Source organism: Elephas maximus, chromosome 4 (assembly GCF_024166365.1).
Source record: "Elephas maximus indicus isolate mEleMax1 chromosome 4, mEleMax1 primary haplotype, whole genome shotgun sequence".
NCBI lineage: Eukaryota > Metazoa > Chordata > Mammalia > Proboscidea > Elephantidae > Elephas > Elephas maximus.
In genome coordinates this window covers 168,526,908-168,539,899 of record NC_064822.1, presented here as the reverse complement: position 1 = coordinate 168,539,899, position 12,992 = coordinate 168,526,908, and the positions used below count along the sequence as shown (strand labels likewise).

Genomic DNA, 12,992 nt, shown 5'->3' with positions numbered 1-12,992 from the left:
AACCTTCATTACTGAAAGCTATTCATTAAAAAAAAAATTGTATTAACTGCAACTGAAAAATAAGGGGAAAATATCTCTTACCCCAAATTTTTAACCACCTACTAAAAAATAGTACAGTACAGGAAAATTTATCCTAAAAACCAAGCCACTGATAAAATGTCTTGACTGAGCCAAATCATTTTAAATTTAAAATAAAGTTTTTACTTAGAAGTTAGTTTTATTGGCTTATGTTATATAATGAATTTAGAATGATATCTCAACAATGACAATGTACTGTGTTTATACAAGTGATGATATTATCTACTTCGGAGAGTCCACTTAAACAAACAACTGTCACAAATCACAAGGTTTCCTTTCAGTCTGTTCTGATTCTGCCGTGCAATGGTTCTGAAAGCATGGTCGCTGGGCCAGCAGCATCAGTATCACCAGGAAACTTGTAAGAAGTACAAATTCTCAGGCCCTATACCAGACTTACTAAATCAGAAACTCTGGAGGTAGCACCCAGGAATCTTTATTTTGTATGCTAGAGTCTGAACCACTCTTGTAATGGCATAAAAGAAATTATGAATTGAAGTTTTCATTCTCACTGCCTTATTGCTAGGTTTTATATTTTAGCAAGCAAGCCATGTTTTATGTTTTAGGGAAGAAGCCAGGTTCCCTAACAAGCATTGGAAACATTAACTATTCACTCTTAAATAGCTGGTCCAAGTAGAAAAGAAACGTTAGCAGAGAATCGCAGAGAGACTTAATGTATGATGTTGCATTAGGCCATTGTCTCCCAAATTTGCCTGATTGTCAGAGTCATGCTCGGCATTTGTTTAAAACATCAGCTCCAGATTCCTCCCTACTTGAATCACAATCTCCAGAGAAGGGCACTGGATATCTGTGTTTTTTCAAAAGTACCACAGGTGATTCTTATACTTAGGTAAACTAATAATAAAAATTATGATAAAATAATAAGCATGAAAAAATGAGCCCCTGGGGAAAGGAACCATATTTTATTTATCTTTTATATTACCAGTTTACACTTGGCACAAAGAAGAGTTGATTAATGAACACTGAATGAATGACCAATATCACATGTAACAATCTGAAATTTTTAATAGTGAGACAAAAGATGTATATTTTATCATTATTCATATTATTAGTACTAGCAATACAAAAAAAGAAGGGCCCATGGTAGCATAGTGGAAGTGCTTAGCTGCTAACTGAAGGTCGGCAGTTCAAACCCACCAGCTATTCCATGGGAGAAAGAGGTGCCAGTCAGCTTTTGTAAAAATTACAGCCTTGGAAGCCCTACTAAAAAACCCATTGCCACTGAGTCAATTTCAACTCATAGCAACCCTATAGAACAGAGTAGAATTGCCCCATAGAGTTTCCAAGGAGCAGCTGGTGGATTCGAACTGCCAACCTTTAGGTTAGCAGCCATAGCTTTTAACCACTAGGCCACTAGGATTCCCAACCACAGGTATAGGGGTTAGGTTTTATAAGACATATTTTTGGTGGACAGAATTCAGAGGCTATAAAAACAGAAGCTCAAATGCACCAAATTCGGCAAATGCCTTCAAAACAAAAGCTGACTTCTTTGTTTGACTTCCCTTTCTGGCTTTCCTACTTCACCTAGTTTGTGGCCTGTATTTTTCTTACATTTGCCTGCTTATCCACGTATTTAAGATGCATTTTAAAAATGTCACTTGGCATTTTACATTATTTTCAGTGGAAGGGTCAATCAGGGACCTATATAATCAGAAGCGTGAGAAGACTCTAAGAATCCATTTACATACAGAGCCACTATCTTTTTTGTCTATTATTTTCTTAATTTTCAGTTAAAAGCACAGAAATGAATTGCATGAAAAGGAGCCAAAATGAAAATATAATTAACACTATGTACTTTTTGTACTTTTTCTGGGAATTGATCTCTAATGGAAAAGTACACTGGGAAAGATTCAAAATCATAATAAAATATGAAAGAGTATCTTAATGTCAATTACAAGAACCAGAAAAAGGCACTTCAAATGATATTAGGAAACAGTTATCTCCTCCCCCTTTTTCTCATTTCATTTACAGGAACAAATTTGCCAAATTTTAATTCACTGATTGAATTCTGTTTAGAAAAAAATTATAAAACTTTTCTCTCTGATACTTGCCAAGGTTCACATTCTGACCCCTGGAAAAACCCCGAACACCAGTGCTATCACCAGTGTGTTGCTACACATTCACTGTCACAGTCAACAGTCGGTTCTTTTAATACCCCACTCAGCAACCAAAAAATCAATACTAAACCCATTGCCTGCAAGTCAATGTGGACTCGTGGCGAGCCCATGCATTACAGAGTACCCCTGCTCCACAGGGTTTCCTTGGCTGTAAACTTTACAGGAGCTGATTACCAGGCCTTTCTTCCATGGCATAGCTGAGTGGGTTTGAACTGCCAACCTTTCAGTTACTAGTCAATGGCAAACTGTACGCACCACCCAGGGATCCTCTGCTCAGCAACCAGAACCAAAACCAAACCCATTGCCATCGAGTCCATTCTGACTCCTGGTGACCCCTTGTGTTACAGAGTAGAACTGTTCCATAGCATTTTCTTAGCTGTAATCTTTACAGAAGCAGATCACCAGGTCTTTCTTCCATGGGGGCTTAATTAAAACTCTTGCTCCTAGAGCCTAGACAGGAAAGTGTTTGTGCTAGGCACCAGGGATACAAAATAAATTAAAAACCTTTCTCTTTGAAAGGTCACAATTTCTGTGATACTATATGAACTAATTCATCTATGAGTCGGAATCGACTCAACAGTAGTGGGTTTTTTTTTTGGTATATGAACTAAATGTATGGAGTTTGAGTGGGGAAGGAGGTAGAGGGAACAAGCAGGTATTCAGGAATGCTCCCCAAAAGATACATAATGACTGGTCTAGATAAACTTTAATAGGAGTGTTTAGGTGAGAAAAAGATAAACTGCAGCTTCTGACTCCTAACTGCAGCACACCAGAAGAATGAGACTATAGAGGGAGGAAAAAAAAAATTCTCAAGCTTGTACCAAAATAACTAGAAGATAATACTCAGTAACACAGAGAAAAGATTGGGAATATGTCAGTGCGATTATTGACTACCTTCACATTATTAAATAAGTCAGTAAGCAGCTGCCATCCAGCTGATTCTGACTCACAGCAATCCCAAGTGTGTCAGAGTAAAATGTGTTCCACAGGGTTTTCAATGGCTGATTTTTCAAAGGAGATCACCAGGCCTTTCTTCAGAGGTGCCTCTGGGTGGGCTCAAACCTCCCACCTTTCAGTTAGCAGCTGAGGGTATTAACTGTTAGTACCACCACAAAGCGACTGCTTTTCCCTACTTTCTTCAAGAATTTGGTAACTATTTGCTAAATTAATTTTAGCTTTAAAAAAATTAAATATGATTAAAGATGTCACATAAAATGTAGCAAAAATGCTTCTGAAATATCTTTAAATAAGAAAATTTGTAACATTTGGAGATTGGATTAGATAATTTCAACAACATACATTCTATACATGCATGATATTTAATCTATTAAGTGCACATTAAAAATTTTGTTGTGTAATAAACTTGAAATATAAAATTTTTAACTTATAGGTGATAGCGAACTAATCTATATAACCTAAAACAACAGGGGAAAAAAAAAAACATTGCTGTCAAGTCAGTTCTAACTTATAGCAACCCTACACAACCCAAAACCTCTAATTTAAGACACTTTCAGGTGAAAGTGTAGTATGAATTTTGTGGAGGCACCTACTGGCAAAGTGTGCAAATGCAAACAAACTAAAGCTAAGATGGCCTAAAGAACAGCTGGCAGTGGGGAGAGGAATGTGAGAATCAATTATCTTGTATTTCTTCCCCAACTATTCTCCATCTTTCCTTGTGCTCAGTGATTGTTGTGATTCCTGGCCATATCACCCTATAATAAGACAAGTAATAGAACCTTATCCTCAGACATAAGAGTTCAATGCATTTTTATCTCTATGTTTTAAGACTGACAAATGAAGAGGCCAGGGTAATAGACAGGCAAGAGTTAGATCATTTAGAATTTTGTATATTATACTGAGGTTTCTATAGTTTTATCCTATACCTAGTATGGAAACATTGAAGGGTTGTAATCAAGAAAATAGTATTTGCAGTTCTAGAAAGATCACTCTGGCAGCAGTGAGGACAAGAGGATGGGCCATTGTAAGACTGGAGACAAGAATGGACAGCTCAGAGACAAGTGACATAGTCCAAGCAAGGAAAGATGAGAGTCTGAGTGTAGACAGTGTATTGCTGATGTTTTTGTTAGCTGCCATTAAGTCTATTCCAACTCATGGTGACGCCATGAGCGCCGAGTAGAACTGATCCATAGGGTTTTCAAGGCAGTGGACTTTCAAAAGTAGATTGCCAGGCCTGTCTTCTGAGGAACCTCTGATTAATTAGAACCTCCAACCCTTCAGTTAGTAGTCAATCACTTAATCATTTTTGCTATCCTGGGACTCGTCTGACACATAATAAAACAAAAACCAAACCCACTGCCGTCGAGTCGACTCCAAATTCATAGCGACCCCATAAGACAGAGTAGAACTGCCCCATAGGGTTTCCCAGACTGTAATCATTACAGAAGCAGATGGCCATAACTGTCTCTCTTGGAGCAGCTGGTGAGTTTGAGCTGCTGACTTTTCAGTTAGCAGCCAAGCACTTAAACCACTGCACCACCAGGGCTCCTTTTCTGACACATATAGGTGGTTCAATAAATGTCAGCTATTTTTATTAGTAACATGCTATGGCTTACCAACCAAACTGACAGAGATCTACCATGTGTGCTAGCATATATAACCCACTTTCGCCCTGAAAAATTTATTGAAAAATTATTCACCATCTAATACACCCATAATACAAATGTCCATCAGATAAGAAAAACCTCTTGCCTCTAATACAATATAAACACAAATTCCAAATGAATCAAAGATTTACATGTAAGAAAATACAAAAAACTAACAAAACAGAATGGGTACTCATCATATCTCTGTAAATTTCCTTCTTTGTTCTTAATATCAGTTTCCTTTTTAGTTAAATAAAAAGTTTAAAGAAATTATTAGGTCATTTCCAGTTCCCAAAAAAATCTCCTTTTCCAGATAAAGATAAATGGCAAACACGCTTTTCCAATCAAATTTAATTTGAACATACCTTTTGACTTTGGTAAAACTCTTAGAAACAGAGCTATGCAAAAATTTAGGAACAAAGATCAAGTGATTATACTTTCTGCATCTAGATTATTTTGTTAGTTCTTCCTGCCGCTTGGTCGGATCTTGTTCATTTCATTATCTCTTATATTTCTACCTCTGATTCTGTGAAGTTTCAAAGACACATTAACAACGCACATTTGTAATTTATGAAAAGTCATTACCTTGGATTTGGGATTTCTCCAAGAATCTCACCTAATATGTCAATGAAATTAATAAAATTAGACAATCCCTTTACATGTGTCCTTAAAGGATCAGAGAGTGATGGTGCATATCCTTTCCCCCCAAGCTGTATTGTTCGAATGAATGACGTGGCCACCTATGAATTAAAATAAACGATTAAGTTATATTTAATGATTTAGTAAATTAAAATTAAAATCTACTTTATGAAGCTGAGTACATCTACATGAATTCGGGATATACAGTTGAAGTGGAGCACGTTTTATAACTCATACCACACTCTGAATCAGAAGGAAATAACAAAATCAACAGGTGACATGTCAGTAACAGTGATGGCATTAACACCCAGCTGTAGGTAAAAGCTGAAGAGCCAAGTTAGGGGGACAAACTAATGTAAAAAGGACATATTCACAAAAATGTATCATTAACTACAAAGAGTTATGTTATGAAAAAATTCTTATATAGAGTGACTAGTTGCTATTGGAATTGTTATATGGAACAAACGGGTTTTTACGGTTAACTGATTTGTTACAGTAAGTAAATGAATTGACCCAATAAGTAATTCAACCTTAGCTTCTTTACCTGTAAACTGAAGATTGAGACCAGATAATCACTAAATCATATCCTAGGATTATTTGATCACATAAAGTTAAAAAGGTCTTGCTCTTACAATGATAAGGATACATTTGTGATGGTTATACATAAGCACCTCCATCAAAGGGTAAATGCTCAAAAGGAGTATTTTCCAGAGTGTGTCCTAAGAAAGACAAATTCTATGAAATATCAATAATTTAATAATGTGGGGGAAGGTTCCATGGTCAAGTAACTTAGGAAACAATGCATTAAAAAATGAAATATATTTCTCTATGGCATAACTTCTCCAACCTTTTGAAATACAAACACACATTATGGATATCCAAGAGGGGTATATATTATCCCCAAGTTTTTTGCTCTTGTAATCATTTATTAAAAGGGCATTTAACAGGGACTTTTTGCCCTTAAAAACATACAAGGAGTATTTAACATACAGAGCACATCTATAGAAACACTGCTTCAGAGAAATGCCGCATTGCCAAATTTGAAGGATACAACAGAAAATAAAAATACCATGGATTTCAAATAAACAGGCAGAAAATAATTTAAAAGTTGTTTCATTATAGTTATAACAGCTCTACAATAAAGAACATGGTTCTTCTGTTCAAAAACAGGCTTTAAACAATCTTGAAAACGTATCATGTCCATACCAAAAAGATAGACATCTGTTTCTCTTGAGCAGCATGCTTCAGGTCTGTGAAGGCTTCTCTTCCAAGTCCTCTATCAGGAATATTAAGAATGTGAGCCAAAGCCAGGTCATTCTTCGAATTGACTAGTAGGTTCAAATATGAACAGATAATTTTCTTGGCTAGTAATCGCATCTATATAATAAAATATACAATAAAATACCCAGTTATTCTCTTCATTACAGTTCTGTATTTTTCTTTTTACATTAGTTGCAATCCTACAATGTGACAGCACACTCCCCCTTTTCACCCCAGGTTTCTTGTACCCATTCAACCAGTTCTTGTCCCTTCATGCCTTCTCATCCTGCCTCCAGACAGGAGTCGCCCATTTGATCTTGTGTATCTGACTGAAGTAAGAAGCACACTCTTCACAAGTATTATTTTATGTTTTATAGTCCAGTCTAATCTTTGTCTGAAGAGTGGGCTTCGGGAATTGTTTTAGTTCTGGGTTAACAGAGTGTTCAGGGGCCACTGCTTCGGAAGTTCCTCCAGTCTCAGTCAGACCATTAAGTCTGGTCTTTTTACGTGAATGTGAGTTCTGTTCCACGCTTTTCTCCTGCTCCATTCAAGACTCTGTCATGTTCCCTGTCAGGGCGGTCATTGATGGTAGCTGGAAACCACCTGGTCTCAGGCTGATGGAGTCTCTGGTTTATGTGAACCTTTTGTCTCTTGGGCTAATATTTATTACAGTTATTCTAAATCCATAAAAACAATTTTTTATACATGTAGCAAAAATATATATGATCATCCAATGATAATATCTCGCTCTGTTTTTTTTGGGTACAGAGAATTGCTAAATAGACAGAAAGCTCAGGTGGGATAATCAACATATCCTCTACCCATAAAATCAACTTGGCTCCAATAAGAAACTGTGAGTAAATAATGATAACTGTCATAACCAAAAAAAACCCAAACCCGCTGCCATCGAGTCGATTCCGACTTATAGCAACTCTATAGGGCAGAGTAGAACTGCCCTGTAGAGTTTCCAAGGAGCACCTGGAGGATTCAAGCTGCTGACATTTGGTTAACAGCCGTAGCACTTAACCACCACACCACCAGGGTTTCCATAACTATCATAGCTGTTGGAAAAATGGTTCTTAGACAAGTATACAAAAGATATCGTTTAAGTATGTATTTGTGATGAGGCCTCATATCATTCCCCTGTATACCTCTGTCGATAAATAGTAGTCAATAATGAAGCCTCCTGAAGTTTAGGGCATGGGCCAACTAGATCTATTTGGTCCCACACCAGTATCTCTAAGGGCTGAAATTAGACAGTTAAATTTTTTGAGAAATACTAGATACTTACTGTGACAATACCAGGAAACCAACTAAGGAGTCAAGTGAAGAGATTCAACCATATATTAAGCAAATAACAGCAACACAGCCATGTAGCTGATGTCAACATTAAGTGGCCTAAAACAGAGCTACAGGCCATTCAATAAGATGGATAGTATTTGGGAAAAATTGACATGGGCATCAGATCTTTTATGTTTATTATACTTTCCTCCATGCATGCAACATAAACCAATGTGTTTAATATTATTCTTAAAATTAGCTATTTATAGTTACTCAAGGCCTTTCAACTTCTTGTACTGGGTGAGAAGTGATTGTGTGAACCCCCAAGATAACAACTATAAAAAATTAGATAAAATTTTTAAAAAATTATAAGGATACTGGAAAACATATAAAAGGCAAACAGAAATTAGAGGACTGTTTAATTGTGCACTACAATTGCCCATTAAAGATTAGTAATTAACCACAATTAAGCCCATTTTGTACCTTGCTTATTGGGTAATCTGTCCCTGCATATAAGCCTTGGGTTCCTTTGTCCATTTGCTGTCTCATCCACGACACACCAAGGGGCATGCATGGACGTAATCAAATAACACACCCTTAGATTGGAGCCTTTTGGGAGAGCCTGGCTCTTGATATACCCTACTCCATCTATCACTGTCTTGTGACCACGTCAGTGAGTAGTGTGATTACTCATTTTGATCCAAAAAGCTCTACACTGTGTGATTATTTCACTCGGTACATCACAAGCTTAATGGCCTGAGCGTACTGCCAAAGCTTCGTGGTAATGGCTGCAGAAAACAGGGTTAGCTAAAGATGCCAGAAATTAGACTTAAGGGATGGGAAAAAAGCTGGAAATTTAAAGGCGAAATCCTAGCAGTAATTCAGAGCATAAATAACCCAACTCCCTGGCTGATAGCTAAACTACACAAGTGTAGGAGAGGAAGCAGGGAACCCATCAAAAACACAGGAAGAAATCAGAATGAAATATACTATAGAAAGATTGAGCTATGAGGAACCAAAGCTATGGATCTGAAGGTTTGTTTAACTGAGTATACTCAATTGTGTACCTCAAGTGGCAAAAAGCTGAAGCTAGACAGGCTTGAAGTGTTAAAGAGTAAAAGGCCTGAAGCTGGCATAGCAGTTGAAAACTTTGAGAAAATCCTTAAAAGAAAGGAAATCACAGAGAGAATGGGCTAAATCTCCTGTCCAAATCTTTGGCTGACTGCCAAATTTGGCAGGCAGTGGGGAAAGCTACAAAAGCCAAGACAAAAAGGGTAGCAATGGGAATTCATAAAAACAGATATTAGCAGCTACAGGGAAACAGAGTACACATGTTGAATTCAGGCAAATAAAATGCTTACTAGAATAAAAACCCAATTTCCCCCAGAAGAACATGACTCCAGAATTCCTACGAAATTTATCCATAATGTCTGTTTTTCATCCAAAAATTACTAGTCAAGAAAAAAGAAAATATGGCAACCTACTAAAATTAAAAAATCAATAGAAATTGTCACCAAGAGGACCCAGATATTGGATTTAGCAATCAAAACATCAAAGTAGCTACTATAAATATGTTCAAAGAGATAAAAGAAAATATATTCAATAAATTAAAGAAAATGTTATCTATGAATAAGAGGAAATCTCCACAACAACAAAAAATGAAAAAGTAAGTAAATTCCAGACATGAAAAGTACAATAATAAACAAAATTTGCTGGGTGAGCTCAACAGCACCACAGAGACAACAAAAGAAACAATCAGTGAACTTTAAGACATATCAATAGAAATTACCAAATCTGAAGAACAAAGGAGGAAGAAAAACAAAATGAAAAATTTAAGATCTATGTGACACAATTTAAAGAGGTCCAACATACATGTAACTGGAATCCCTCAAGAGGAGAGAAAGCAGAAAACTATTTGATGGCATAATGCCCAAAACCATTTCAAATTTTGTTGAAAACATTAATTTACAAATCCAAAAAGTATGCAAGTTGTAAAACAAAACAAAAAAATCACTCCTAGACATAATGTAGTCCAAATGCTGACAGCCAAAGGTGAGAGAAAATCTTGAAGGCAGCCAGTGCAAACTAATATTTTCTACACAAAAAACAGGAAAACAATGTACATTAACAGATGGCTTCTCATCAAAAGGCTACATAAGCCCTCAAATAGCATAATATAGAATTACCATAAGACCCAGCAATTCTATTCCTAGGTATATATACCCAAGTGACTTGAAAGTAGGAACTCAAAGAAATGCTTGTACAACAGTGTTCACTGAAGCATTATTCACAATAACCAAAAGACAACTCAAGTGTCCATCAACAGATGAATGGATAAACAAAATGGGGTATATCCATACAATGGAACATTATTCAGTCATAAAGAGAAGTGAATTTCTGTCTAGAAGCTATGACATGAATAAATCTTGAAAACATTAAGCTGAGTGAGATAAATCAGACACAAAAGGACAAATATTATATGACCTTACTTACATGAAACAAAAATCCTCACAACTGGACCAATAAGCAACAGCATGATAAATGGAGAAAAGACTGAAGTTGTCAAGGATTCCATTTTACTTGCATCCACAATCAACACCCATGGAAGCAGCAGTCAAGAAATCAAATGACATACAGCATTGAGCAAATCTGCTGCAAAAGATCCATTTAAAGTGTTAAAAAGCAAAGATGTCACTTTAAGGACCAAGGTGCACCTGACTGAAGCCATGGTGTTTTCAACCACCCCATATGCATGCAAAAGCTGGACAATGAATAAGGAAGACCGAAGAAGAACTGATGCCTTTGAGTTATGGTGTTGGCGAAGAATGCTGAACATACCATGGACTGCCAGAAGGATGAATAAATCTGTCTTGGAACAAGTACAGCTAGCATGCTCCTTAGAAGCAAGGATGGTGAGACTTCGTCTCACGTACTTGGACATGTAATCAGAAGGGATCAACCCTTAGAGAAGGACATCATGCTTGGTAAATTAGCGGGTCAACAAAAAAGAGGAAGACCCTCGATAAGATGGACTGACAAAATGGCTGCAACAGTGGGCTCAAGCATAAACACAATTGTGAGGATGGCACAGGACCAAGCAGTGTTTCATTCTGTCGTGCATAGGGTCGCTGTGAGTTGGAACCAACTCCATGGCACCTAACAACAACAACGTACGAAATATCTAGAATAGGCAAATGCATAGAGACAAAAGGTTATTGGTGGTTACCACAAGCTAGGGGGGAATGGGGAGTTATTGCTTAAGGGGTACTGAGTTTCTGTTTCAGGTGATGCAAAACTTTTAGAAATGGATAGTAGTGATTATAGAACAACATAGTAACATAGCAAATGTAATTAATGTCACTGAATAGTACACTTAAAAAGGTCACAATGGCAAACTTTTTTAAATATATATTTCACCACAGTAAATTTTTTTAAAGTATGTAAGATAGAAAACAGTAAAAAAGCATTTAAAGTGTTGAGAAATTATTTTAAAGAATTACTGTAGAACTACAGCAATGAAGGCAGTGCAGTGATATTAGTGAAGGGACAGACACTCAGATAAATGGAACAGAATAAAAAAAGAGTGCAGAAATAGACCCACACAGATATGGCCATTTGATTTTTGACAAAGGTGCAAAAAAAAAAACACCAGTGGATAAAGGACAGTCTTTCCAAAAATTGGTGTCAGAGCAATTAGTCACCCATATGCAATATGAATGAATCTCACCCTAAACCCTACATCTTTTATAAAAATTAAAACAAATTGGGGTGTTGATCTAAATGTAAAATATAAAACTGCAAAACTTTTAGGAGAAAATATTCATGACCTCAGATCAGGCAAAGAGTTCATATGCATGATAACAAAAGCACAATCCATTAAAAAAAAAAAAAAAGATTGAAGTGGATTTCATGAAAATTAAATTCCCTATGTGGAATTTTTTTCCTGTTCTCACTCTCTCAACTAGTCTACCCCAACTCTGCAATTCTATTTGTTTCTAACTCTTACATGTTGTTTCCAGACTGTTCACTTGGAATCTTCATTTTGCCTACTCCCTTGGATAAATGGACTCACAAATTCTAAACTCAATTCACTCACCAAACATATGATATCCATGAATCCTTCGGTGACTGATACCTGTAGACTCTAAGAAAATATTTTCTCTATTAAAATTTCCTCATATTCTATCTAGTCACGTTTAAAATTCCGAAGCATAAAAGAAAGTAACAAAATAGTAGTCAAAAAGGCATAGATCATTAAGAAGCCTCTTAATTATTAACCAAATCTTGTTGTTGTTGTTAGGTGCCGTCAAGTTGGTTCCAACTCATAGTGACTCTGTGCACAACAGAATGAAACAATGCCCGGTCCTGAGCCATCCTTGCAATCGTTGTTGTGCTTGAGCTCGTTGTTGCAGCCACTGTGTCAATCCACCTCATTGAGGGTCTTTCTTTTTTCCGCTGACCCTATACTCTGCCAAGCATGATGTCCTTCTCCAGGGACTGATCCCTCCTGACAACATGTCCTAAGTATGTAAGACGCAGTCTTGCCATCCTTGCTTCTAAGGATCATTCTGGTTGTACTTCTAAGACAGATTTGTTCATTCTTTTGGCAGTCCATGGTATATTCAATATTCTTCGCCAATGCCACAATGCAAAGGCATCAGCTCTTCTTTGGTCTTCCTTATCCACTGTCCAGCTTTCACATGCATATAATGCGATTGAAAATACCATGGCTTGGGTCAGGCACACCTTAAGCAAGTCTTAAGTTCATATAAATATGAGATACAATGTTATAGATAACATGCTCTTGGATTACTTAAATTTTCATGTGAAAGACATGGTTGACAGTCGGGGTCAATTTAAAAAAATTCATCAGACAGGAAAAGGTTACCTCACATGTGGACTTGAGATATAATTTAAGCAAAACTAATTAAAGCAGAATAAAGTTTAGAGATTAACTTAAGAAACTTTTCCCCTTAACTATTAAAGATACCACCTA

The 12,992-nt window shown here is 36.5% G+C and overlaps 1 protein-coding gene across 5 annotated transcripts in view; it reads right to left on the bottom strand.

The window, feature by feature from the left end:
* PARPBP (PARP1 binding protein) overlaps positions 1 to 12,992 on the bottom strand; it is an 82,698-nt gene that overhangs the window by 38,344 nt on the left and 31,362 nt on the right. For 4 of the 5 annotated variants that reach the window (XM_049884187.1, XM_049884188.1, XM_049884190.1 and 1 more), the window contains 2 exons: positions 6,662 to 6,832; positions 5,402 to 5,556 (listed from right to left, as the gene is read on the bottom strand). In XM_049884187.1, the coding sequence (XP_049740144.1) occupies positions 5,402 to 5,556; positions 6,662 to 6,832 (326 nt within the window). Of the gene's footprint in view, positions 1 to 5,401; positions 5,557 to 6,661; positions 6,833 to 12,992 lie in introns of those variants that run through there. The other variant, XM_049884192.1, reaches the window with a different exon arrangement.